This window comes from Oncorhynchus clarkii, chromosome 24, assembly GCF_045791955.1.
Source record: "Oncorhynchus clarkii lewisi isolate Uvic-CL-2024 chromosome 24, UVic_Ocla_1.0, whole genome shotgun sequence".
Classification (NCBI taxonomy): Eukaryota; Metazoa; Chordata; class Actinopteri; order Salmoniformes; family Salmonidae; genus Oncorhynchus; species Oncorhynchus clarkii.
Window position 1 is genome coordinate 1958902 of NC_092170.1, and position 26439 is coordinate 1985340.

A 26439-nucleotide genomic window follows, 5' to 3' on the forward strand; every position below is an offset into this window, starting at 1 on the left:
CTCCATTAATTGCACATCTGGCCCTTTAGTTGCGCATCTAGCGAGTGAGGAATGTGCAGTCTAATGTGCCGGTCTAGCGATGCTGCTGATGCTCATTTCATAGCAAATAACAAATAAAATATACAAATGATATACTTCTGCCAGGTAAACCTACCGTGCCGTTAACATTTAATTTAAACGGTTATCACATCAACTGCCTACACAGGGAGGGATAGACAAACGCGTGCACCACACAGACACACTGGGGCAATATTGCTGGAAATGAATTTGCAGATATTGGGTTAGGTTTGTCTTTTTAAGCCGATAGTGGCTAATCAGGGGTGGAATAATGTCAAGTTGCGTTGATTACATAGCAGCTGGGAGATTGCGGTGTCTCATACTTGTGAGATGTGTTTATGGCAGTTTGCGATGGAACACGTGAAAATTGCATATACTTTCAAAAGTGTTTGGTGAGCAATGGACCTGTTGGAGAGGCATGGTCTAAATGAATCACTACTTCACTGGCTGCTTTTCTATGGAGAAAGATTGCTGACCAAATGTAGTAGTACATGAATTCATTTACAACATTTTGACAGCAATCTTTCTATGAAAGTCACAGAGACAAGGACTAAAGAGGCCCGATGCACTTTGAATAATACTGTATATGAAACATATACATGTGACAGTGTTTGGACGCTGGGGGGAGGTAGTAGACTGACCTTGTTGGAGTCCTGGATCATCTTGACGTTGTCGGCCCCAAACTTGTCCGAGTAGAGTTTGAGGAGCCTCTGGGAGATCTCGGACAGTCCTGTCAGCTTGGGCTCCTTATAGATGAACTCTTTACTCTCCTCTTCCTCAAAGAAACCCTGTTACAGAAACACCATGTTACCCAACACACACACACACACATCCTGTGTGTGTGTGTGTGTGTGTGTGTATGTTTGTCTGTGTTTCTGACTAAGTCACTCTGAATAAGAATCAAATCAAAGTTTATTTGTCACGCGCACCGAATACAACTGTTTCTGTACAGTGGACACCTTAAAGTGAAATGCTTACTTACAGGCTCTAACCAATAGTGCGGATAGAACTTCTGTTATTTGACCAAACTGTAGAATGCAATGCCTGCTTCGATACTTTGAAGACTATGTGTATTTCTTACAACTATAGCCCATTGATTTCTGTTTCCATCCCTTAGCTGAATATGAATAATCCTAAACTGGAAAATCTAGGCTCACATCACCCCCTAGTGGTTTACTGCACTTCCCTATCAGTCTAGTCATGTGTTTCTTAGTGTTATGTCAGCTTGTTAGAACACAATCATAATCATAAAAGGCACTGGCAAAATTGCAATGTTATGTTCTGGATGAAACAGAGGCCATTCAGATGTCAGAGGTCATTCTCAAAGCACCGTTGGGTCAAAGGGCAATGAGGATTATTTTCGGACAGTGTGCTCTTTCCTTAAGAATCAACTCCTTGGCGCTGACTCAATTTGTCTTTCGATTCATTGCATCCTATGTCCTCGTCTCTTTCTCAACCGTATATGAGTAAAAGGTCCAAGGTAGGGTTGAATGGTGGGAAACCGGTTACTGAGATTTACGGCCCAAAATCACTCCCTTTTCCCGGGATAAAAAACAGCGATAAACCGGTAAACTACAATAAATGATTTATATCAACAGCATGACGTGAAATGGAGCAGTCTTCCCCTCTCTTCTCATCAATTCCATTCAAATTGCATCCAAAATAGATAATCCTGTTCAATATTGATATACAGCTCTGGAAAAAGAGACCACTGCAAAATGATCAGTTTCTCTGGTTTTACTATTTATAGGTATGTGTTTGAGTAAAATTAACATTTTTGTTTTATTCTATAAACTACTGACAACATTTCTCCCAAATTCCAAATAAAAATATTGTTAATTTAGAGCATTTATTTGCAGAAAATGACAACTGGTCAAAATAACAGGATGGCATAATGTCACTCAACAGAAATGTCAAATCAAATTTTATTTGTCACATACACATGGTTAGCAGATGTTAATGCGAGTGTAGCGAAATGCTTGTGCTTCTAGTTCCGACAATGCAGTAATAACCAATGAGTAATTCAACCTAACAATTCACAACAACTACCATATACACACAAGTGTAAAGGGATGAAGAATATGTACATAAAGATATATGAATGAGTGATGGTACAAAACGGCATAGGCAAGATGCAGTAGATGGTATCGAGTACAATATATCCATATGAGAAGAATAATGTAGGGTATGGAAACATTATATTAAGTGGCATTGTTTAAAGTGGCTAGTGATACATTTTTTACATACATTTTTACAATATTAAAGTGGCTGGAGTTGAGTCAGTATGTTGGCAGCAGCCAGTGGTGGCTGTTTAACAGTCTGATGGCCTTGAGATAGAAGCTGTTTTCAGTCTCTCGGTCCCTGCTTTGATGCACCTGTCCTGAACTCGCCTTCTGGATGATAGCGGGGTGAACAGGCAGTGGCTCGGGTGTTTTTTTTCCTTAATGATCTTTATGGCCTTCCTGTGACATCGGGTGGTGTAGGTGTCCTGGAGGGCAGGTAGTTTGGAGGGCAGGTAGTTTGCCCCCGGTGATGCGTTGTGCAGACCTCACTACCCTCTGGAGCCTTACGGTTGTGGGCAGAGCAGTTGCCGTACCAGGCGGTGATAAAGTTTGAGTGCTTTTGGTGACAAGCCAAATTTCTTCAGCCTCCTGAGGTTGAAGAGGTACTGCTGCGCCTTCTTCACCACACTGTCTGTGTGGGTGGACCAATTCAGTTTGTCCGTGATGTGTACGCTGAGGAATTTAAAACTTACTAACCTCTACACTACTGTCCCATCGATGTGGATAGGGGGGTGCTTCCTCTGCTGTTTCCTGAAGTCCACGATCATCTCCTTTATTTTGTTGACGTTGAGTGTGAGGTTATTTTCCTGACACCACACTCCGAGGGCCCTCACCTCCTCCCTGTAGGCCATCTCGTTGTTGTTGGTAATCAAGCCTACCACTGTAGTGTCGTCTGCAAACTTGATGATTGAGTTGGAGGCGTGCATGGCCACGCAGTTGTGGGTGAACAGGGAGTACAGGAGTGGGCTCAGAACGCACCCTTGTGAGGCCCCAGTGTTGAGGATCAGTGGGTGGAGATGTTGTTACCTACACTCACCACCTGGGGGCGGCCCGTCAGGAAGTCCAGTACCCAGTTTCACAGGGCAGGGTCGAGATCCAGGGTCGCGAGCTTGATGACGAGTTTGGAGGGTACTATAGTGTTAAATGCTGAGCTGTAGTCGATGAACAGCATTCTCAAATAGGAATTCCTCTTGTCCAGATGGGTTAGGGCAGTGTGCAGTGTGGTTGCGATTGCATCGTCTGTAGACTTTTTGGGGCGGTAAGCAAATTGGAGTGGGTCTAGGGTGTCAGGTAGGGTGGAGGTGATATGGTCCTTGACTAGTATCTCAAAGCACTTCATGATGACGGAAGTGAGTGCTACGGGGCGGTAGTCGTTTAGCTCAGTTACCTTCGCTTTCTTGGGAACAGGAACAATGGTGGCCCTCTTGAAGCATGTGAGATAAGGATTGATTGAATATGTCCGTAAACACACCAGCCAGGTGGTCTGCGCATGCTCTGAGGATGCGGCTGGGGATGCCGTCTGGGCCTGCAGCCTTGCGAGGGTTAACGCGTTTAAATGTTTTACTCACGTCGGCTGCAGTGGAGGAGATTCCGCAGGTTTTGGTAGCGGGCCGTGTCAGTGGCACTGTATTGTCCTCAAAGCGAGCAAAGAAGTTGTTTAGTCTGTCTGGGAGCAAGACATCCTGGTCCACAACGGGGCTGGTTTTCTTTTTGTAGTCCGTGATTGACTGTAGACCCTGCCACATACCTCTTGTGTCTGAGCCGTTGAATTGCGACTCTACTTTGTCTCCATGCTGACGCTAAGCTTGTTTGATTGCCTTGCGGAGGGAATAGCTACACTTTTTTAAATCGGTCATGTTTCAGGTCACCTTGCCCTGGTTAAAAGCAGTGGTTTGCGCTTTCAGTGTTGCGTGAATGCTGCCATCAAGCCACGGTTTCTGGTTTGGGAATGTTTTAATAGTTGCTGTGGGTACGACATCGCCGATGCACTTGCTAATAAACTCGCTCACCGAATCAGCGTATTCATCAATATTGTTGACGCAATGCGGAACATATCCCAATCCACGTGATCGAAGCAATCTTGAAGTGTGGAATCAGATTGGTCGGACCAGCATTGAACAGTCCTGAGCGAAGGAGTTTCCTGTTTTAGTCTCTGTCTATAGGCTGGAAGCAACAAAATGGTGTCCTGGTCAGCTTTTCCGAAAGGAGGGTGGGGGAGGTCCTTATATGCGTCGCGGAAGTTAGAATAACAATGATCCAGGGTTTCACCAACCCTGGTAGCACAATCGATATGCTGATAGAATTTAGGGAGTCTTGTTTTCAGATTAGCCTTGTTAAAATCCCCAGCTACAAGGAATGCAGCCTCAGGATATGTGATTTCCAGTTTACATAGAGTCAAATAAAGTTTGTTCAGGGCCATCGATGTGTCTGCTTGGGGGGGAATATATGCGGCTGTGTTTATAATCGAAGAGAATTCTCTTGGTAGATAATGGGTTCGACATTTGATTGTGAGGAATTCTAAGTCAGGTGAACAGAAGGACTTGAGTTCCTGTATGCTGGGGAGCGGTGCGCGATGTGCCCGTCTCCGGAGCCTGACCAGAAGACTGCTTCGTCTGCCCCTTTTATGGCGTAATAGTTTTGGTTCGCCGGCTGGGATCCGATCCTTTGTCCTGGGTGGTGGGCAAAACACAGGACCCGCTTCTGGAAAGTCGTATTCCTGGTCTTAATGATGGTGAGTTGACGTTGCTCTTATATCCAGCAGTTCCTCCCGACTGTATGTAATAAAACCTAAGAAATAACACATAAAAAAACAAAATACTGCATAGTTTCCTAGGAACGTGAAGCGAGGCGCCATCTCTGTCGGCGCCGGAAGTCAACGTGAAAGACTGGTGGAGAGCATGCCAAGATGCATGAAAGCTGTGATTGAAAATCAGGGTTATTCCAAATATTGATTTCTGAACTCTTCCTCAGTTAAAACATTAGTATTGTGTTGTTTAAAAATGAATATGAACTTATTTTATTTGCATTATTCGAGGTCTGACAACACTATCTTTTTTTGTTATTCTGACCAGTTGTCATTTTCTGTAAATAAATGCTCTAAATGACAATATATTTATTTGGAATTTGGGAGAAATGTTGTCAGTAGTTTATAGAATAAAACCAAAATGTTAATTTTACTCAAACACATACCTATAAATAGTAAAACCAGAGAAACGGATCATTTTGCAGTGGTCTCTTTATTTTTTCCAGAGCTGTATATGTCCTAGCCTACCTCTTTCAGGTAATGAATGAGGGGTTATGCATAATAAGCTTCTAACTAGCCTCTGGCGATTGGGCAATGTGCATGCACCTGTGCTCCGCTGGCCTCTCTCCTTAACAAAAGCTCCTTAGCTCTTGGAGTCCCATGCAGGAAAAGATAGACCAAAAATAGCTTGTTGGGGGGTATTTGTTATACCAATAGACAATTCGAAGAGGGACACAATCAATTTTTTTTTCTGAATGTTTAATACAGCAGCCAATAGAACTCATGGGCAGGTTGAAAGAAGAGCGAGCGTGCAATGGCGGTAGGCTATAGTAGTTATTCATTCAGACCCATAACCATTCAATCTTCGTGAAGAGAAATGAAAGCCGTCCACATCTGATTCTAGACCTATATTATTAAAGCATGTCATTAGAATGATTGAAAGCGAGGAAGGAATGAGGCAACTACAATAGAAAGAGGAGGTAGGCTTATAACATTAAGGGAAATATTATTATGAGTCAGCCTACTAATTATACAAATAGGCTCTGTTATATTTCAAAATTAAAACCAAATTCGCTAGCCTATGCTTGCAACTTTGTAGGTCGCATGTGCGGCACCAGAATCACATGTTCTCTCAGCTTTATCATGGTTTGAACGAGGTGCGTAATTCCAGTCCAATAATACAATACAGTACAGTAATACAGTTCACACTCAGAAATATCCTACTGGAGCTAGTTTCATTTATTTACCCAAGAGAGCATATTGGTAGCTACAAAACGGGATTTCATGTTTTTTTGTTGTGCGTAATGTGCAGTAGCCTATATATCATATATGTATTGGATAACAGCACAATCATTTGGGCTTATTTGGGCTTGGGCTCATAAAATGTCTTTAATGTATAAGCCACACATTAAAGACATTTTATGAGCCCTAGCCCAAAAAAGGCCAAATGATTGTGCCGTTATCCAACATCAGGCTTGAATTTTCGATTAAAGCTCTAATAAAAACCAGATATATGCTTTAAATGCTTTTTTAAAAAAAAGTCCCCTCTGCCTCCCCAATTTTGTGGTATCCAATTGGTAGTTAGTCTTGTACCATCGCTGCAACTCCCTTACGGACTCGGGAGAGGTGAACGTCGAGAGCCTTCGAAACGCGACCCTGCCTCTTGACACAATGCCCGCTTAATCAGGAAGCCAGCCGCACCAAATTGTCGGAGGAAACACCTGGCGACCGTGTCAGTGGACATACCAGCCGTTCAAACTCTCCCCTAACCTGGACGATGCATGGGTCTCCCGGTCGTGGCCGGCTGCGACAGAGCCTGGATACGAACCAGGATCTCTAGTGGTACAGCGAGCACTCTGATGCAGTTCCTTAGACCTATTCAGGAGGCCCTGCTTCATATGCTTTTGAATGACACTTACGGTTTTGGCAGGAAATACCGGGATACCTGGGGAAAAAAGTGATTTACTCTAGGGGTGGAACATTTGTAAAATACCGGGAATATATTCAAACCCTAGTCCAGGGTCCCTTCACTCGGACCCTCGGTTTGGAGAGGAGGCTGCGAGGAATCGAGGAGAGATAAGTTGTGAAAGAGCCCTCCATTCCAACATTCATTACCAGGGCCGTATTCATAAAGTGTCTCAGAGTAGAAGTGCTGATCTAGGATCAGGTCGCCCCTCTAATTCATTATGACTTAAAATGCTAAACAGATCCTAAAAGCAGCAGTCCCACTCTGAGATGCTTTGTGAATACAGGCCCTGGTCTGGACTGCCTGCATGTATGCTGCTATGTCATCTTGACACCAACTGTTCTAAGATCTGTTCACAGGAGCTAGAGATTAGAGATTGGGATCATTGAAGAGAAAAAGATTACTGGAGATTATAGGATGTGGGTATCGGGGTAGGTCTCAGGGTTGGGATAAATTCTATTTAAGCTCCTTCAATTTAGGAAGTAAACTGACATTACAATTCCCTTATTCATTTCCTCATCTCTTTTAAATGAGGGACATTTTTTCCCCACTTTATTCTGAATTGATATAGAATCAACCCCAAACCCCGGTAGGTATACATATCATATATCTTAGAAGACAGGTTAGAGAAGTTACTACCGGTGAAGGGAGAAGAGAGGGAAGAGAGAACGTAGGAAACAAAAAGAGAGACAAAAACTTACCGCAATCTTGATACAGAAAAACCAAAAGGAAGAAAAGAAAAAGATCAGATGGAGGAATTAAAGAGACAAGTTGTGATCCACCCCTCTCCCCATTCACCAAAGGTTAAATGTTTAAAGGATTCAGGCTCTTCTAAGATGAGTCCAACCAGCTTATTGAATGTAGGAGTTATGCGACAAAAGACAGATACTCGGTGAGAATACCTATGGGTCTGGGTTGATACCAGAGGGCTATAGCTATAGCATGTATGCTGCAGATGTGGAGGCTATCAAGCTAGTAGACGCTAGTTGAAGCTAGCGCATTGCGGTGTGACATTTCCTCCTCCCGAGACCTGAAGGATTGAATCCCGGAGCAGGGATGGTACATGCTAGCCTGAGAGCCAGTCTGTGTGTGCGATCCAGATCGATGCCAAACATGACAATGAGTAACAAGGAGTTAGTATGATAGCACAAACAGACTGGCACTCAGGCTAGGAACATGGTAAACACACACCTTTCTATAAGGTGTGTTTGTCATTTTCATTGTTTTCTGTGGCTCTGATGGCACTTACCAGTCCATAGAACGCCACGCGGTAGTATCGGCCAAACAGACGCTTCTCAGAGTTCACGACCTCTGTCACCTTCAGGTAGGAGCGGTGGATGTCGTAGTACAGCTCCGATAGCCTCTGTGGATCACACACAAAATGTCACAACTATCCCCTTCCTGTCCGAGTGTTTCTGGCCTGGTAAAGAAACAACCTTGTCCTATCCACCCAGTCACCTTGAAATCTCGCCTCTTTTCAAAGACGGCAATGACGGGCTTGTTGATATCGGCGATGAGCTCGTGCCTCTCAGACTTCCACAGGTAGTCCACACACAGCTCCAGCTGCTCCACTAGAGTATCCTACATACACAGGAAGTATAGGACGCAAGGTACAGAGAAGAAAAGTAGATAGATAAATCTATACAATAAACTACAAGGACGCATCTCAAATATCATGCTTCTCTTGTCAGGTTCTGCATTGTATTGTCATTGAATGATCTTCCAAATCTGAGCTGAAAATTCTATACAATTCTTTGTACTGGACCCAGTAGGGGTGAAGGTACCTCAGTGTAGGGGGTATCTTGAGTCCCTGTGTCCTCTTTCATGGCCCCCTCTTCCTTCACGTTCGGTGAGATGCACAGGAAGGCCGCCCAGCCCATGGAGAACGACGCTGAGGTTTCACACAGGATATGACATCAGAGAAGGAGGGACATCATGCTTGTGTGCATGTTATCATCCGATGGTGAACCCATACACCACACACTCTCGCTAACTCACACACACACACACACACACACACACACACACACACACACACACACACACACACACACACACACACACACACACACTAACACTGTGGTACTTAACATTCCTTGTGTTCCATATCAACAAACCTCAAACAAAGAACAGTAACTCCATTCATTGTGAGCGTGCTTTCTGTACACATATCAAGTGAAACTTGGGTGGACATCAATAAAGGCATCTCTCAAAAGGCAAGGTAGACCACAGACATCCAGACATCTTTCAATAGTAAAGGCAAAATCAGTGGACTTCAAAACACTGTACTCCATTCTGTTAGTCTTTTGAGTCATAGCGTTTGTTCAGCATACCTCTTAGAATGAGTGTCCAATACATTGCTTCATTCTAAGTGGTATTGCAAAGCAATTTCAGTGGACTTCAAAACATTACACTGTGAACCTGTACAAATGTAGATTCCATTCTGCTAGTTGTTGTCAAAGATTGGTCCTGGTGTTTTTAAGTAAACGGTTTTCACTATCTATATTGTATACTGTATGTAGATTATGTGTACGTTCTACATACTCTGTTTATTGCTGTCAGCACCATTTCACAACGTTAAATTCCTGGTAGATGTAAATGTACGTGGCGAATAAAGTTCTGATTCTGAAGTAAGCATAGCTTGAATCCCCCCCACCCTTTACGCATCCCTGTTCCATGGCCGGCCCCAGGGCGGCACACTCACTTTCTCCATCTCGAGGGGTTAGTAAGGGGCTACAGTTAATGACATTGGGCTCCTCAGGAACCACACTTGACATCCTGGCCTTGTCAGGTTTCCAGTAGCCTGCGTTATAAGGAGGAATATAGGAGTTTACTCTACACAATTTAACTTTCCACTTGCTGTTTTGCGTTTTTTCACTTCACGACAAGCCAGTGCTTTACAGGGCATGCTCTCCACACACGGCGAGCGGCGGAAAGCGAGAGCGAGAGATGACGGCTCAGGCTCTGAACGGTGAAGCATGGGCTAGCAAGCACACACACACGTGCAGATGGAGACACCACCTTCCCACGTCATAGTAGTGCACACTACACACGAGAGGAGGTGAAGTCGCACTCACAGCAGCAGACGCCGGCTACGTCCCAAATGGCACCTTATCCACTCTTTACCCTCTCATACACAAACATAGGGTGCTATTTGGGACGCAGCCCATGTTTGTGTGTGAGAGAGTAAAGAGTAGATGGCCAGTACTGTGGCACATAGAGGTCTCTGTGCACTGTTTGGATGATGTCATTGTTTTCCAGACAGTGGGGTTGTGACACACAAAACTCAGCTCTGACTAACTTCTCTTCTCACACCCAAATAAGTCATATGCCAACACACAAAAGCATGCACACATACACAGTGTATAACAAATCCACAAGCATATACATGCAAATACATGTATACACACACGCGCACAGACACAAGCATGCACGCACAGACACACACATATCAACACACTCATACCATTTCCACCCCTACACACGCAGACAAAGTCGTTAGAAACAAATGTTTGCGCAGAGAGGCTTACAGTAGCCATATGCACACAGTACTGAATGATGATGTCACACATGCTGTCCAGCCAATCGATGGGCAGAGGGGCCAGAAGACTCACAAGCAGTGGTTAGAGGTTCTCCACACGCACACGCTAGAGAGCACACGCACGCACACATACACATCTGCAGAAGCTTGTCAGCAGCACTGGCATGTTGCGGCCCACCGGGCTGTTCTCACCTCTCCTCTTGAGGGACTCAGCGATCAGGGCTGAGATGTGGATGTAACACATGGCCGCCTGAGGGACAGACGAACAGGAGGGAAAGAGGTGAACAGCTTAATCACAGATACCAACACATCATTAACTAGGTGTCCCACAGTAGGAGTGCTGGATCTAGGATCAGTTCTGACTTTTAGATCACAATTTACAAGACTACATGGACAGGGGGAGATGATTCTAGATCAGTACTCCTACTCTGAGATGCTCTGATATGGCCCCTGAACACTTTCACAGTGTAACAACCCTAGTCTTGGCAAGTGCATTATAAACACTGTGGAAGTCTCAAGTAGTTTGAATTACCCCCTAAAAATGTTCCATTGTTGTCAGAGGTGGGATGATACAGTGAGTCCTCACTGTCAGTATAAGCAATTTGGCTGTATGCCCAGAACATTGCTTTGAGAATGGATGGTCATATCTCAGTTTCAAGATGAAGTCACATGCATGAACCAAAAGTTAATGATGAATTAATTATGAATAATGTAAATCTACACAAAATATTCTTTAATGTCAAAGTACGGAAATAATTCTAACATTTCTTAAAAAGTAATGAAAAATGAAATACTAATATTCCTTGATTAGATCCGTATTCACCTCCGAGTCAATACATGTTAGAAACACCTTTGGCAGCGATTACAGCTGTGAGTCTTCCTGGGTTAGTCTTTAAGTGCTTCGCACACCTGGATTGTGCAATATTTGCCCATTATTATTTTCAAAATTCTTCAAGCTCTTGTCAAGGTGTTGGGGGTCATGGCTACACAGCAATTTTCAAGTCTTGCCATAGATTTTCAAGCAGATGGAAGTCAAAACTGTAACTTGGCACATTCACTGTCTGCTTGGTAAGCAACCCTAGTGTAGATTTGGCCTTGTGTTGTAGCGTAGTGTCCTGCTGAAAGGCGAATTTGTATCCCAGTGTCTGGTGGAAAGCATCCTCTAGGATTATGCTTGTGTTTAGCTCCATCTTTTTTATTTTTATCCTGGTACTGGTGCACGAGGGCACCAGCTGTTCTGGATGACTGTGTGATAACACTCTCGGTAGCTGATGTGAGCAAGACCATTAAACCGGTCAACATTCACAAAGCCGCGGGGCCAGATGGATTACCAGGACGTGTACTCAAAGCATGTGCGGACCAACTGGCAAGTGTCTTCACTGACATTTTCAACCTCTTTTCAACCTCTCCCTGACTGAGTCTGTAATACCTACGTGTTTAAAGCAGACCACCATGGTCCATGTGCACAAGGAAGCAAAGGTAACCTGCCTAAATGATTACCGCCCCGTGGCACTCATGTCGGTAGCCATGAAGTGCTTTGAAAGGCTGGTCATGGCTCACATCAACAGCATCCTCCCGGATATCCTAGACCCACTCCAATTCGCATACCACCCCAACAGATCCACAGATGACGCAATCTCAATTGCACTCCACACTGACCTTTCCCACCTAGACAAAAGGAACACCTATGTGAGAATGCTGTTTGTTGACTACAGCTCAGTGTTCAACACCATAGTGCCCACAAAGCTCATCACTAAGCTAAGGACCCTGGGACTAAACCCCCCCCCCCCCCCCAATGCAGCTGGATCCTGGACTTCCTGACGGGCCGCCCCCAGGTGGTAAGGGTAGATAACAACACATCTGCCATGCTGATCCTCAACACTGGGGCCCCTCAGGGGTGTGTACTTGGTCCTCTGTATTGGAGCGGGTCGAGAGTTAAGTTCCTTGGTGTCCACATCACCAACAATCTATCATGGTCCAAACACACCAAGACAGTCATGAAGAGGGCACGACAAAACCTTTTCCCCCTCGGGAGACTGAAATTAATTGGCATGGTTCCTCAGCTCCTCAAAAGGTTCTACAGCCTCACCATCGAGAGCATCCTGACCAGGTGCATCATCGCCTGCTCGGCATCTGATCGTAAGGCGCTACAGAAGGTAGTGCGTACGGCCCAGTACATCACTGGGGCCAAGCTTCCTGCAAACCAGGACCTACATAAAAGGCAGTGTCAGAGGAAAGTCTATAAAATTGTCAAAGACTCCAGTCACCCAAGTCATAGACCGGTACCGCTTGCTGTGCAGTAGCACAGAAACAGAGCGCCATGTCTAGGACCAAAAGGCTCCTTAACAGCTTCTACCCCAAGCCATAAGACTGCTGAACAATTAATCAAATAGACACCGGACTATTACATTGACACCCCTCCGATTTGTTTTGTACACTACTGCTCCTCACTGTTTATTATCTGGAGAAGTTTCAACTGTGCCGGACAGATGGCAGGCAGCGTGTCTGGCGTTGTGTGGGCAAGCGGTTTGCTAATATCAACATTGTGACCAGAGTGCCCCATGGTGGCGGTTGGGATATGATATGGGCAGGCATAAGCTAAGGACAACGAACACAATTGCATTTTATCGATGGCAATTTGAATGCACAGATATACCGTGAAGAGATCCTGAGGTCCATTGTCGTGACATTCATCTGCTACCATCACCTCATGTTTCAGCATGATAATGTCTCAAGGATCTGTACACAACTCCTGGACGCTGAAAATGTCCCAGTTCTTCCATGGCCTGCATACTCACCAAACATGTCACCCATTGAGCATGTTTAGGATGCTCTGGATCAACGTGTACAACAGTGTGTTCCAGTCCCCGCCAATATCCAGCAACTTCTCACAGCCATTGAAGAGGAGTGGCACAACATTACACAGTCCACAATCAACAGTCTGATCAACTCTATGTGAAGGAGATGTGTTGTGCTCGAGGCAAATGGTGGTCTGATCCACGCCACTACCTATCATTAAGGCATCTGTGAACAACAGGTGCATATCTGTATTATCAGTCATGTAAAATCCATAGATTATGGCCTAATGTATTTATTTAAATTGACTGATTTCCTTATATGAACTGTAACTAAGTAAACATTTTGAAATTCTTGCACGCTGCGTTTATAGTTTTGTTCAGTGAATACTTATGCCATGCCTATATTTTTGTTATTTAATTTGTATTCATTTGTAGAATTTACTTTTCACTTTGACATTATGGAGTATTTTGTGTAGCTCTATGACAAAAAAACTAAATTTCTCATTTCAATCTGACTTTGTAAAGCAACAAAATGGGGGGGGGGGGTGTGACTACTTATGATACCCACTGTACATATCTCTGCACCCTATACATAACATCACATAACATAACCTATAACATATCCCAGTAACCCAGTCCTACTGTACCTCGGAGAGGTCTCCGTTGCGGACGTGTATCTTGGCCATGCTCTCCAGCCAGGTGCGCCGGAGCTCTGGGGTGCTGGCGTAGGAGTTGGCCAGGCTGTACTGCAGGTCCACCAGCATCTCCGGGTCCTTCTCGTGCTCCTTCATCTGGGACGTGGCCATCAACACCGTGCGGATCCGCTTGGTCAAGTCTTTCACCTCGGCAGGGAATGGTGTGTTCTGGGAGTGCGGATGGATCATACATACCGACATTACACTTGATTATTATTTTAGTGGTAAACAAGAACAAAGGGTTTTTGGCTTCTGTGAGGCTCAGTTACAGACACAATGTACATGACGTCACATCCGATCAAACACGGGCAGTATGCACAATCGCAGCATATACAAACATTATTAGTCACTAGAGGGAGTTAAGAGAGGAATCAAAAACTCACTTCCTCAACACTAGGTCTGACTCCCAAATGCCACCCTATTTGCCATATAAGCAACAATGCAGGTCCTACAAGCCCTGTTTTTTTTCTCGCACCTGGACTACTGTTCAGTCGTGTGGTCAGGTGCCACAAAGAGGGACTTAGGAGAATTGCAGTTGGCTCAGAACAGGGCAGCACGGCTGGCCCTTAAAAAAGTACACGGAGCGCTAACATTCATGACATGCATATCAATCTCTCATGGCTCAAAGTGGAGGAGAGATTGACTTCCTCATTACTTGTTTTTGTAAGAGGTGTTGACAAGCTGAAGGTACTGTGCTGTCTGTTTAAAATACTAGCACACAGCTCGGACACCCATGCATACCCCACAAGACATGCCACCAGTCTCTTCACAATCCCCAAGTCCAGAGCAGACTATGGGAGGTGCACAGTACTACATAGAGCCATGACTACATGGAACTCTATTCCACATCAGGTAACTGATGCAAGCAGTAGAATCAGATTTAAAAAGCAGGTTAAAAAAACACCTTATAGAACAGCGGGGACTGTGAAGTAAACACAAACATAAGCACAGACACATGAATACACACACATGAGAACACGCACTACACACACAAGTACACATTAATTTTGCATTGTAGATATGTGGTAGTGGAGTATGGGCCTGAGGGTAGACACTTGGTGTGTTGTGAATGCTGTAATAAATGCATTGTAATGTTTTTAAATGTGTATAACTGCCTTCATTTTGCCGGACCCCAGGAAGATCTATAATAAATACAAATACATGGTCAATGTATCAATGGTCAAAGACACACAAGTCATAGACTGTTCTCTCTGCTACTGCACTAACTCTTTTGACTAATCACATTCGCTGCTGTTACTGTTTATTATCTATCCTGTTGCCTAGTTACTTTATCCCTACCTATATCTACATACAGTATCTACCTCAATTACTGTTACGGACACAGGTATCCTGTGGGTGTGTGTGTGTATGTATCCTGTGTTCTTTTCTCTCTTTCCCCCCCTCACAGGTGAAAATCATCACTCCCCAATCAGTCACCAATCAATCATCAATCAGAAGACACACCTCCTCCTGTTTCCTACCCAATCACAGTTCCTTTCCCTTGGTTTAAAAACCCTGTCAGTTGTTTGCTCTAGAGCTCAATCTCTCTGTAAATGCCATATGTCTGTAGATCACTGTAGATCACCCTCTCCTACTATGTCTCTCTATCGCTCTTTATGTATTGAGCTCTCTTTTGTTTGAGCACTTCCATATCACTTTGTCCTCACCTGTGAGTATTGTTTTTGGTTATGGTGTTTGTTTGCTGGTGGGAAAGGGGGAACCAAGACAAGTTGCCCATGGGCATACACTACCCGTAGGTAAATTTTGTTAAAAACACTAGTTAGAACTGGGCGGACCACCCACTGTATTTTTGGTTAGTTAGTTAGCTGTTGTTGAAATAGGCTAGTCTAGCTTAGGGGTGTTTCGGATGCTTATTATTTATTTCCTTGGGTCCAGCTCAGCCCCTTTTCCTGCCCCCCCCCCCCCATTACCGTGTGTTTTACTAATAAACCCTGAGTTTGACGGTAGATTTCAGTTGTCGTGGTTATTTCATTCTCACTTTTACTTTGTCACTAGTTATGTTACGGGTCTCGTTACCATCTACCCTAGACTGTCGGGCCAAAAGGGATTCGTAACAATTACCTAATAGTCCTGCACATCAACTCTGTACTGGTACCCTGTGTATACAGCCAAGTTATGGTTTACTCATTGCGTTTTTATTCCTTGTGTTATTATCGTTCGATTTTTCCAGTTTTTTTCTCTTTGCATTGTTGGGAAGGGCCTGTAAGTAAGCATTTCACTGTTAGTCTACACCTGTTTATGAAACGTGACAAATACAATTCTATTTTTTTTGCCATGGGGCGGAGAGGAAAATTTGCGGTTTACAAGATATTTACAGCAATTCTACACATTTTGCCATAGGAGGGAGAGAACATTTTGCTGTTTTAAAGCTAGTTTGCTGCAATTCTACACATTTTTCCATGGGGCGGAGAGAAGTTTTAGCAATTGTATAACTCATTTCATGCACTATTTTTAGTTTGAGTTCATTTCTTCCAATTCTACTAATTATGCCATAGGGTGGAAAGAAATGTGTGCCGTTTTTAATATGATATCTGAGTGAGACTGACTATTAATTCGACCTTGATTACTACAAGTTTAGATAGCTGGCCGCTAGACTAACTTACCAATCTCATTTTTATGTTGCTGACGTGGGCTAATTGAGTGACTATCAATGACTGACATATCAAGAGAAAAACTGTTTATGCACAACTGAATTTAGAAATTGCACCTTGTGTATTCTACTATTCTACCCCGGAACAGTAAGTTGAGACCCCGCCAGTTGCAGTGGTGGATTATAAAGGGAATAGGGTGCCATTTGGAACGCAGCACAATTCTCAGTCCAGTCCCTGTTCTCACCTTGAGAGGAGCATCTCCGTTGGCAAAGTTATTGATGATGGCCAACGACTGTTGGAAGCGTGAGCCCCCGATGCCAGCATCTGCTATCAGCTGACTCACTGCCTTGATCAACTGAAGGGACGGGGGAAGAGAGAGGAGAGAGAGTGAAGGTGGTGCTAATCACAACCGCTCTGAAACAGTGTGGCGATGTGTGTGTGTGGTCTCTGATCGGCTGCTAAACACAGCCATAGAAACATCCTGGCCTTTCTCTATCTAGGCCCTGTGTTCACCGCACAAAACAGTGAAAATAAAGACGCACACACACACTGCCCCCCCCCAACTCCACCCCAAGAACCACAGCCCACATACACATCCCTCCACCCCCCCCACTGACCTGTAGGTGGGAGCGGACGATGGACTTTCCCTTGGTGAACTCAAAGTTTTTCCTCATGAAGAAGTAGAGGAGTGCGGAGGCCTCAGTCTGGGTGGAGCTGGAGCGGTGGTTACAACACTTCAGGATCTCGTAGCACAGGCAGCCACACAGGTCCGCTTTACCCTGGAAGAACGCAGAGGGGAACTAGACAGAGAGAGGGTGTAAGGAAAGAGACAGAGAGAAGAGATGGGGGAGGAAGAAAGAGAGAAGAAGCAAGAGAGCGAAATATGGAGTAAGTAGGGAGAGAGAGAGAGTGGGGGAATAGAGAGGGAGAGAAAGGAAGAGCGAGAGAGAAGAGAGAGACAAGGAGAGAGCTCAGCATCAGTAATGTACTATGAATACATTCTGTGTCCATAAAGTCAGTTAGTGTGTGTGTGGACGCGTTCGTGTATGAGTGTGAGAGCAATCAGCTAGTGCAGAGACCTTCTGTATGAAGAGGCGCAGGGCAGCGAAGACGTGTCTCAGGGTGCTGGTGGACTGATTGATCTGGAAGAACAGGAGGAAGGTGTCGAACACCTTCTTCATCAGCAGGTTCTGACCCTCGTCCTGCAGTAACTGTTTCTGTGGGAGGGAAAGAACAACAATCAACATATGTGCTTCCCAAATGGCACCCTATTCCTAATCACGTCCACCAGATGGCTCTGCGGTACAAATTGAGTCTGTGGGCAAGGTTACCCTATTACCTATATAGTGCACTATTTTTGACCAGGGCCTATAGTGCTCTTGTCAAAAGTAGTGCACTATATAGAGGAAATGGTGCCATTTGGGATGCAGGCATAATATGAATTGCAAATGGCTCCGGTCAAAACACAGACAAAACAGCATGTCTGGTGTTGCTTTACAGAGTATAGCAATTGTAGGAATTGTGGGGCAGCCAACTTGAGGATTGAGGAGTGCACAGTAACCTACAAGAACAACAGAAGATAAAATCACTAGCTTGGAATACAAACGGAATACCTCGGTTTCAGTGAAGTGAAACAATAATGATTAGTGAAACAGAGCGGTATTTAGTGTGGATTCCATGTCACTGTAGTTCTTAGAAATAACCACAAGGTGGCAATGGCGTATTAAAATAGGCTCTCATGGATGACCGGTCTAGGATTGCAAAATTCCCCCACAATTCCCAGGTTTTCCAGAAATCCCGGTTGGGGGACTCACAGATTTCCTGTTAATTCCCTCGTGATTCCGGGAATCTTCCAACTGGGATTCCTGGGAAACCTGGGAATTTTGAGAGAGTGTCCAGAATTGAGCAACCGTATCATGTCTCTCGGTTGTAGAGATCGGTGTTTGACCATTCAGACAGTGGTCATTGTTGTTGTCTGACCTTGTGGTGATGGACAAAGAGGCCCAGAACATCCAGCACTATGAGGGCCACCTCGGTGGACAGATTGGCCTCGATGTCCGTCGGGCTCAGGTGGTCCCCCTCTGGGATGTTCCCATCTGAGGGAAGGACAGGAAAGGGGCGATGATACACCAGCACAGCAAGCAACAACACGACATCCTTACCCTAGCAGTAACCCCCACACACCTAACAAAAGAACAGTAATAGCTAAGTACTGTTTGCACTGTAAAAGCTGAGAAATAGCACTGTGGATGGTTGGTAAGAATAAAAAAGCTATTGGCCTAGGACAACAAAAGCTAACTAACTAACTAACCACATTGATGTGAACTATGTGAATTAAACAGTTTTAAAATGGGACCGGGGTGGCAGTGCCCAGTGATGGTGGGTGAGTGGGCGCAATTGGGGAGGGGGGGACATTACCCGTCTCCATCATCTGCAGCAGCTTGGGGTTGGTCAGGGCGTTCTTGGCCCGGATGATGGGCATGGTCTGGGAGCGTGCGTGCCGATGGCCGTCCTGTCCTGACAGCATCCTGGTGACCAGAAGGTCAGGGGTTAGAGGTCAGAGGGTCAACACATAACTCTCAACCTTGCAAGTCGGGTGGTGTTCAGCAGGGATGAAACCGGTGAAAGTGGTTTGAAATGAAGGGGACACTCTGTGAACTTGTCCAATATGAAAGCTGACTTTATCCGTTTCATGTTTTTCGTTTCGTGAACACGACGCCCGATATATTCACTCCGCCTTGAAAACATCCTGTAATTCTAATCCCAAATGGACCCCTAGACCCTACGACCTATGCACTTGTGGAAGTCTGAGAGGATGTGATTGGTAGAAACAATCCACTTAACCTATCAAAGGGCAAGTAGGAGCACGTATTGATAGCACCTGTCAAATCCTATCAGATCTCCACAAGTGCATAGGGCGTAGTCCAGGGGTCCATTTGGGATTGGTCCTAAGTGTGTGAAAATGTCTAAGAAAACATTATCACCTGTAACGTGACAACAAACAGGTTAATGCGACCACGTAGTTAAAAGGGATTGCTGTTTTTAATGGGGAAGGATTTGCAGACAAAGGACTAGCCAATTACACCACGCCACACGTATGGTAGACACTGAGGGGCACGATGAGAAAACAGAGTGGCCGCCACACTATCACATGACACACTCACAACGTCCACCATGGATGGTCACGTGTTCAGGACCATGAAGACGACACTGATGAACAGCAATGATGAACAAAACTCATAACAGGACAAATGGTGAACACAAACTCAGCTGTTTTAAGTCCTACTTATAGTATACTGGAGACATTATTTATATATTACTGGACAAAAAAAGTAAAGTTCTAAATAAAGTGGAACAGATTAAATCCTTTCTATCTCTATAACTCAACTCCATGTTAAAGACACCTAGCTACTGTTACATACAGTGCCTGTAGAAAGTCTTGAACTTTTTTCACATTTTGTTGCTTAACAAAGTGGGATTAAAATGGATTTAATAGTCTTTTTTTCCATCAATCTACACAAATGACTCTAATGTCAAAGAAAAATGTTTTAAAAATGCTTTGATTCATGACAAATAAAACACTAATATACAGTTGAAGTCAGAAGTTTACATACACTTAGGTTGGAGTCATTAAAACTCGTTTTTCAACCACTCCACAAATTTCTTGTTAACAAACTATAGTTTTGGCAAGTCAGTTAGGACATTTACTTTTTTCCAACAATTGTTTACAGACAGATTATTTCACGTATAATTCACTGTATCACAATTCCAGTGGGTCAGAAGTTTACATACGCTAAGTGGACTGTGCCTTTAAACAGCTTGGAAAATTCCAGAAAATTATGTCATGGCTTTAGAAGCTTCTGATAGGCTAATTGACATCATTTAAGTCAATTGGAGGTGTACCTATTGATGTATTTTAAGGCCTACCTTCAAACTCAGTGCCTCTTTACTTGACATCATGGGAAAGTCAAAAGAAATCAGCCAAGACCTCAGAAAACAAATTGTAGACCTCCACAAGTCTGGTCATCCTTAAGGAGCAATTTCCAAACGCCTGAAGGTACCACGTTCATCTGTACAAACAATAGTACGCAAGTATAAACACCATGGGACCACGCATCCGTCATACTTCCGTCAGGAAGGAGACGCGTTCTGTCTCCTAGAGATAAATGCACTTCGGTGCGAAAAGTGCAAATCGATCCCAGAATAACAGCAAAGGACCTTGTGAAGATGCTGGAGGAAACAGGTACAAAAGTATCTATAGCCACAGTAAATCGAGTCCTATATCGACATAAACTGAAATGTCGCTCAGCAAGGAAGAAGCCACTGCTCCAAAACCGCCATAAAAAAAACAGACTACGGTTCGCAACTGCACATGGGGACAAAGATCATACTTTTTGGAGAAATGTCCTCTGTTCTGATGAAACAAAAATACGGGGTGGCAGCATCATGTTGTGGAGGTGCTTTGCTGCAGGAGGGACTGGTGCACTTCACAAAATAGATGGCAGCATGAGGTAGGAAAATCATGTGGATATATTGAAGCAACATCTCAAGACATCACTCAGGAAGTTAAAGCTTGGTCGCAAATGGGTCTTCCAAATGAACAATGACCCCAAGCATATTTCCAAAGTTGTGGCAAAATGGCTTAAGGACAACAAAGTCAAGGTATTGGCGTGGCCATCACAAAGTCCTGACCTCAATCCTATAGAAAATGTGTGGGCAGAAATGAAAAAGCGTGTGCGTGCAAGGAGGCCTACAAACCTGACTCAGTTACACCAGCTCTGTCAGGAGCAAGGAGGCCTACAAACCTGACTCAGTTACACCAGCTCTGTCAGGAGCAAGGAGGCCTACAAACCTGACTCAGTTACACCAGCTCTGTCAGGAGCAAGGAGGCCTACAAACCTGACTCAGTTACACCAGCTCTGTCAGGAGCAAGGAGGCCTACAAACCTGACTCAGTTACACCAGCTCTGTCAGGAGGAATGGGCCAACATTCACCCAACTTATTGTGGCAAGCTTGTGGAAGGCTACCCGAAATATTTTACCCAAGTTAAACAATTTAAAGGCAATGCTACCAAATACTAATTGAGTGTATGTAAACTTCTGACCCACTCGGAATGTGAATAAATAAATAAAAGCTGAAATAAATCATTCTCTATACTATTATTCTGACAATTCACATTCTTAAAATAAAGTGGTGATCCTAACTGACATAAGACAGGGAATTTTTACTAGGATTAAATGTCAGGAATTGCGAAAAACTGTGTTTAAATGTATTTGGCTAAGGTGTATGTAAACTTCCAACTTCAACGGTACCTTGATTAGATAAGTATTCACCCCCCTGCGTCAATACATGTTGGAAACACCTTTGGCAACAGTTACAGCTGTGAGGCTTCTTAAGAACTTTGCACACCTACTTGTGATTGCCCATTATTCTTTAAAACAATTCTTCAAACTCTGTCAAGGTGTTGGGGATCATGGCTAGACAGCAATTTTCAAGTCTTGCCATATATTTTCAAGCATATTTAAGTAAAAATGGCAACTTGGCCACTCAGGAACATGTACTGTCTCCTTGGTAAGAAACTCCAATGTAGATTTGGCTTTGTGAAGGTTATTGTCATGCTGAAAAGTGAATTCCTCTTCCAGTCACTGTCTGGTGTAAAGCAGACTGAAGCAGGTTTTTGCACCATCCCATTTCTTTTCATCCTGAAAAACTCCACAGTCTTTGCTGATTTCAAGTATACTCATACCATGATGCAGCCACCACAATGCTTGAAAAAAGGAGGCAGTTACTCAGTGATGTGTTAGATTTTCTCCAAACATAAGGCTTTGCATTTTGGCTAAAAAGTATATTCCTTTTTCCGTTTTTTCAGTATTACTTTAGTGCCTTTAGTGCCTATACATATGTATATTTTGAATATTTGTATTATGTATATTTGTATTCTTCTTTTCACTCTGTCATGTACATCATTATTGTGGAGTCACTACGATGTTGTTGATCCATCCTCAGTTTTCTCCCATCCCAGCCATTGAACACTTGCACTTTAACACATCATCCACAGCATAATTATTAACTTGACCTTGCTTAAAGATCTGTGCTTGAAATTCAATACTTGACTGGGGGACAGGGGAGGGGGTATTCATTCAAAAATCATGTCAGCCCCTATTATTTCACACAGTGAGTCCATATGTTATTATGTGATTTCTTAATTTTAATCCCACTTTGTAACGCAACAATATGTAAAAAAATAAATAATAATGTTTGAAGGGGGTATAGACTTTCTATAGGCACTGTAAAAACTATTTGTAGTGTTACTTTAAGTCCAGTGATCCTTATCTGACCTGCATAAGAACATGTAGTTCACAACTAAATTGCGGTTTTCTGAACTACTCTACACAGCTCACTCAGTGTTTTATGATGTATTACCCACCTAATTATGATTAACAATTACAATTAATAAACACATTTATATATTATTACCTTTTCACACTATCGTACTAACCTGAACTATATTGTACTGGCTCGGATACTTTCTTTCACATTGTCCTCTCCAGCACGGTTCCAGCAACTATAGTGGATGCGTAACCAGGCCAGCAGAGTACAGCTTGGCACAGCTCAGCTCAGTAGTGTGAAAAGTATGTGTGTGAGTTGTGTCGGACGCTGTGTGGTGCTCCGAGGTGAAGTTTCCCCTAGGTACAGACCTAGGATCAGCCTCCATGCCCCCAATCCTAACCATTAGTTGGGCAAATGTTAAACTGATCCAAGATCAGGGTGTAGGGGAAACTTCACCCTGCTCCCTGTGTGGAGGGGCCCCCAGGTGGCGACTGTGTGTTTACCATTGAGGGAGCAGGCCTGAGGAGGACTGGGTGGAATGGTTAGAGCCCTTCAGGGTGCCATTGTTCTGGGTGGCCTGGGCCAGCTTTACCGCGGCTGCTAGCTTCCTGTTCACAAGCCAATGACACCAGCGTTAAGTCACACCACCATCATCATTATCATCATACTCTTCCTTCTCGTTGTCGAAATGAACATCACGGCCCGTATTTATCAAGTGTCTCAGAGTATGAGTGCTGATCTAGGATCAGTTTAGCCTTTCATATCATAATGAATCAGAATATTATGGACAGGGTGGTCCTGATCCTAGATCAGCCCTCCTACTCCTAAAAGCTTTTGATAAATATGGCCACAGGTGGGCTAAAGGCATCAAGCCAAGCAGAAAGAGGAGGGGGTCATTTCAGCATGGGACACAGCCATAGCGAAGTAGCGGGGTTAGTAGTGTTAGATAAAGAAAAATCATATTTTTCAAATGTTAGGTTGACGTTGCCGTTAGTGTGGAAGTATTTTATGGGCTATAGAGAGCATTAGTTGGAAGTAAGGGTTAGAGAGCTTTAGTATATGTGACCTAGTTTGCTTGTTGCTAATACAGTAGCTACTGTATGTGGTGACAGAGATTAACATGTGAATTGAGCTAAATGCTTTCCCTAACCATACCAGCTAATGCTATATCAATGAGCAGATTTCTTAGTGGTCAGGTCACTGATTCTACTACGGCCAGTAATCACAGAGAATGTAGAGCAGCGGATGGGTGGATGGACGGATGGCGGGATGATGGATGGGGAGGAAGATGGCCGTCATGCTACATGATCATTAGCTTACATATGACAGCAGCAAAAGCCATGCAGTAGCTACACACACACACATCACAGCAAAAGTTTCAGGGTTAAAGAGTACGAAATCAGTCTGAATTCATCACACATGTGGCCATCAATAAATGTGTAGTCACATAGACCTCCATTAACACATCAATTACACACATCAATACATGGAGTAGACAACACACAGGGGGAGGCAAGACACACAGACACACATTCCAGTGTGATCAGCCTGTTAACATGTAACATCATTGTTTACGAGTGTGTTTAATGTTTAATACTACAGATTGTAATAGAAAACAGCCGTTCAGTGGATGCCTTTCCAAATGGCACCCTATTCCCTTTGTCAAATTAAGTCAAAGTGAATTGGCCGCGTAGACAGATTTGCAGGTGTTATAGCAGTTGCAGTGAAATGCTTATGTTTACTTGGCTCATCACGCTCTAAGATCCTTGATGATCTTCTTGGCCTTCCTTTAACACCGAGTGCTGTAAATGTCCTGAAGGGCAGGCAGGGTGTCCCCGGTGATACGATAGGCTAATGGCACCACCCTCCGGTTGAGGGCGGTGCAGTTGCCATACGAGGCGGTGACGCAGCCCGACAGAATACTCTCAATGGTGCATCTGTAGAAGTGTGTCAGGGTCTCTAGGGGCCATGCTGAATGTCTTCAGCCACCTGAGGTTGTAGAGGTGCTGTTTGTGCCTTCTTCACCACGGTGTCGGTGTGGTGAGACCATTTCAGGTGCTTGGTGATGTGCTTTTGACCCTCTCCACTTTGGCCCCGTTGAGTGGGGGCGTGCTCCCTCTGCTGTCTCCTGTAGTCCACGATCAGCTCCTTTGTTGTTGTTTTTTTACATGAAGTGTTAGCTTGTTGTCATAGCACCACTCCACCAGGGCTCTAACCTCCTCCCTCTAACCTCCTCCAGACCTGGGGTCGGCCCGTCAGGAAGTCTTGGACCCAGTTGCACAGGGAGGAGTTCAGCCCAAGGGCCCTGAGCTTAGTGACAAGCTTGGAGGGCACTATGGTGTTGAAAGCAGAGCTGTAGTCGATGAACAGCATTCTCACTTAGGGATCCTCTTGTCCAGGTGGGATAGGGCGGTGTCAAAAGCAGTGCACTATAAAGTGAATATGGTGGTATTTGGGACACAGCCAGTGTTACAGGTGTGCTGTGTGTTAATGAATCACTGTATGTGTGCTCCTGCTGGGCTGTATCCACTCAACAGAGAGATCTGCTGGATGAGGTTAAAAGAGGGAAATAAAAATCAATGAGGCGCAATTGAAACAGAATACATTATAGGAATGTCTCGGCGAAACCTTCAACCAGCGATGTGGATGCACAACGCGCAAGTCATCGGCGTACTTCAAAAAAGAGCTCACACTCAGTTCAGACAGGCATCAAAGGCTTGGCACCTCGTAGAAGGAGAGAGAGAGAGCGTATTCAAATCCCCCAGCAGCCTCTCTGATTAAGGTTGCATGTTACTTACCAGCCCCAGACAACGTTTGTGACCCAAATGGCACCCTATTCCCTTTATAGTTCCCTTACGGGCTCTGGTCAAAAGTAGTGCACTAGGCTGCCATTTGGGGGACACAACATCTTCCAGCCCCTTCGTCTTTATTCTACTAATGCCTGACATAGATAAACACACCACATTCCCAGCCTTTAGTTGGCTCCGACAAAAAGAGAACAAGAAGAAAAAATAAACGTCACTGCTTGTTCTTCACACTGAGGAGGAAATAAGGACTAATTAAATTAGCGGAGAGGAATTCAAATCCAGGCGAAGAGAAAAAGTCTGTCTGGGAAAGCCATTGGCTATGCTCCAGGATCCACGTACGTGTACACACACACACACACACACACACACACACACACACACACCCTGGGAGCAGCCTGGGTGTGTGTGCATACTCATACAGTGCACATATTACGTTTGTGTGTGACCGAAGGTTGCGTGCGCGTGTGACTGTGTGTCGTAGGGGGGAGGGTAGTTGAACGTGTGTGTGTGTGTGTGTATCTGGCTGTTGAGCAAACATTACATTTCACACAATCTGACAGAAGGTTCTGTTGCATGTCTATCATTGGTAAAAAACAATGAGCACAACCTCTGAGTGGGAGAGGAGGAACAGAAGCAGGTACTGTACATAGTATCAGGTTAAAGCTCCTGGGGAAGGCTAACACTTACCTGGCTATGTGACGCTTCCCCAGGAATCTGAAGTGCTGGAGACACAGCCTGCATAGAGGAAGATGAGAGAGAGTGTGTATTAGGGTGTGTGGTGAGTATAAGTTTGTACGTGTGTGGGTATGTGTTGTGCGTGCCGTCAC

The 26439-nt window shown here is 44.3% G+C and overlaps 1 protein-coding gene across 2 annotated transcripts in view; it reads right to left on the reverse strand.

Annotated features, from left to right (window-relative positions):
• The window catches only part of LOC139382264 (dedicator of cytokinesis protein 10-like), a 177212-nt gene that overhangs the window by 13204 nt on the left and 137569 nt on the right, over nucleotides 1-26439 (reverse strand). For both annotated transcript variants that reach the window (XM_071126130.1, XM_071126129.1), the window contains exons 38-51: nucleotides 26300-26347; nucleotides 23309-23413; nucleotides 18894-19003; nucleotides 18456-18571; nucleotides 17555-17692; nucleotides 17093-17275; nucleotides 16720-16830; nucleotides 13816-14031; nucleotides 10563-10620; nucleotides 9534-9632; nucleotides 8614-8720; nucleotides 8288-8410; nucleotides 8079-8192; nucleotides 699-845 (exon numbers count right to left, since the gene is read on the reverse strand). In XM_071126130.1, the coding sequence (XP_070982231.1) occupies nucleotides 699-845; nucleotides 8079-8192; nucleotides 8288-8410; nucleotides 8614-8720; nucleotides 9534-9632; nucleotides 10563-10620; nucleotides 13816-14031; nucleotides 16720-16830; nucleotides 17093-17275; nucleotides 17555-17692; nucleotides 18456-18571; nucleotides 18894-19003; nucleotides 23309-23413; nucleotides 26300-26347 (1675 nt within the window). The remainder of the gene's footprint in view (nucleotides 1-698; nucleotides 846-8078; nucleotides 8193-8287; nucleotides 8411-8613; nucleotides 8721-9533; nucleotides 9633-10562; nucleotides 10621-13815; nucleotides 14032-16719; nucleotides 16831-17092; nucleotides 17276-17554; nucleotides 17693-18455; nucleotides 18572-18893; nucleotides 19004-23308; nucleotides 23414-26299; nucleotides 26348-26439) is intronic.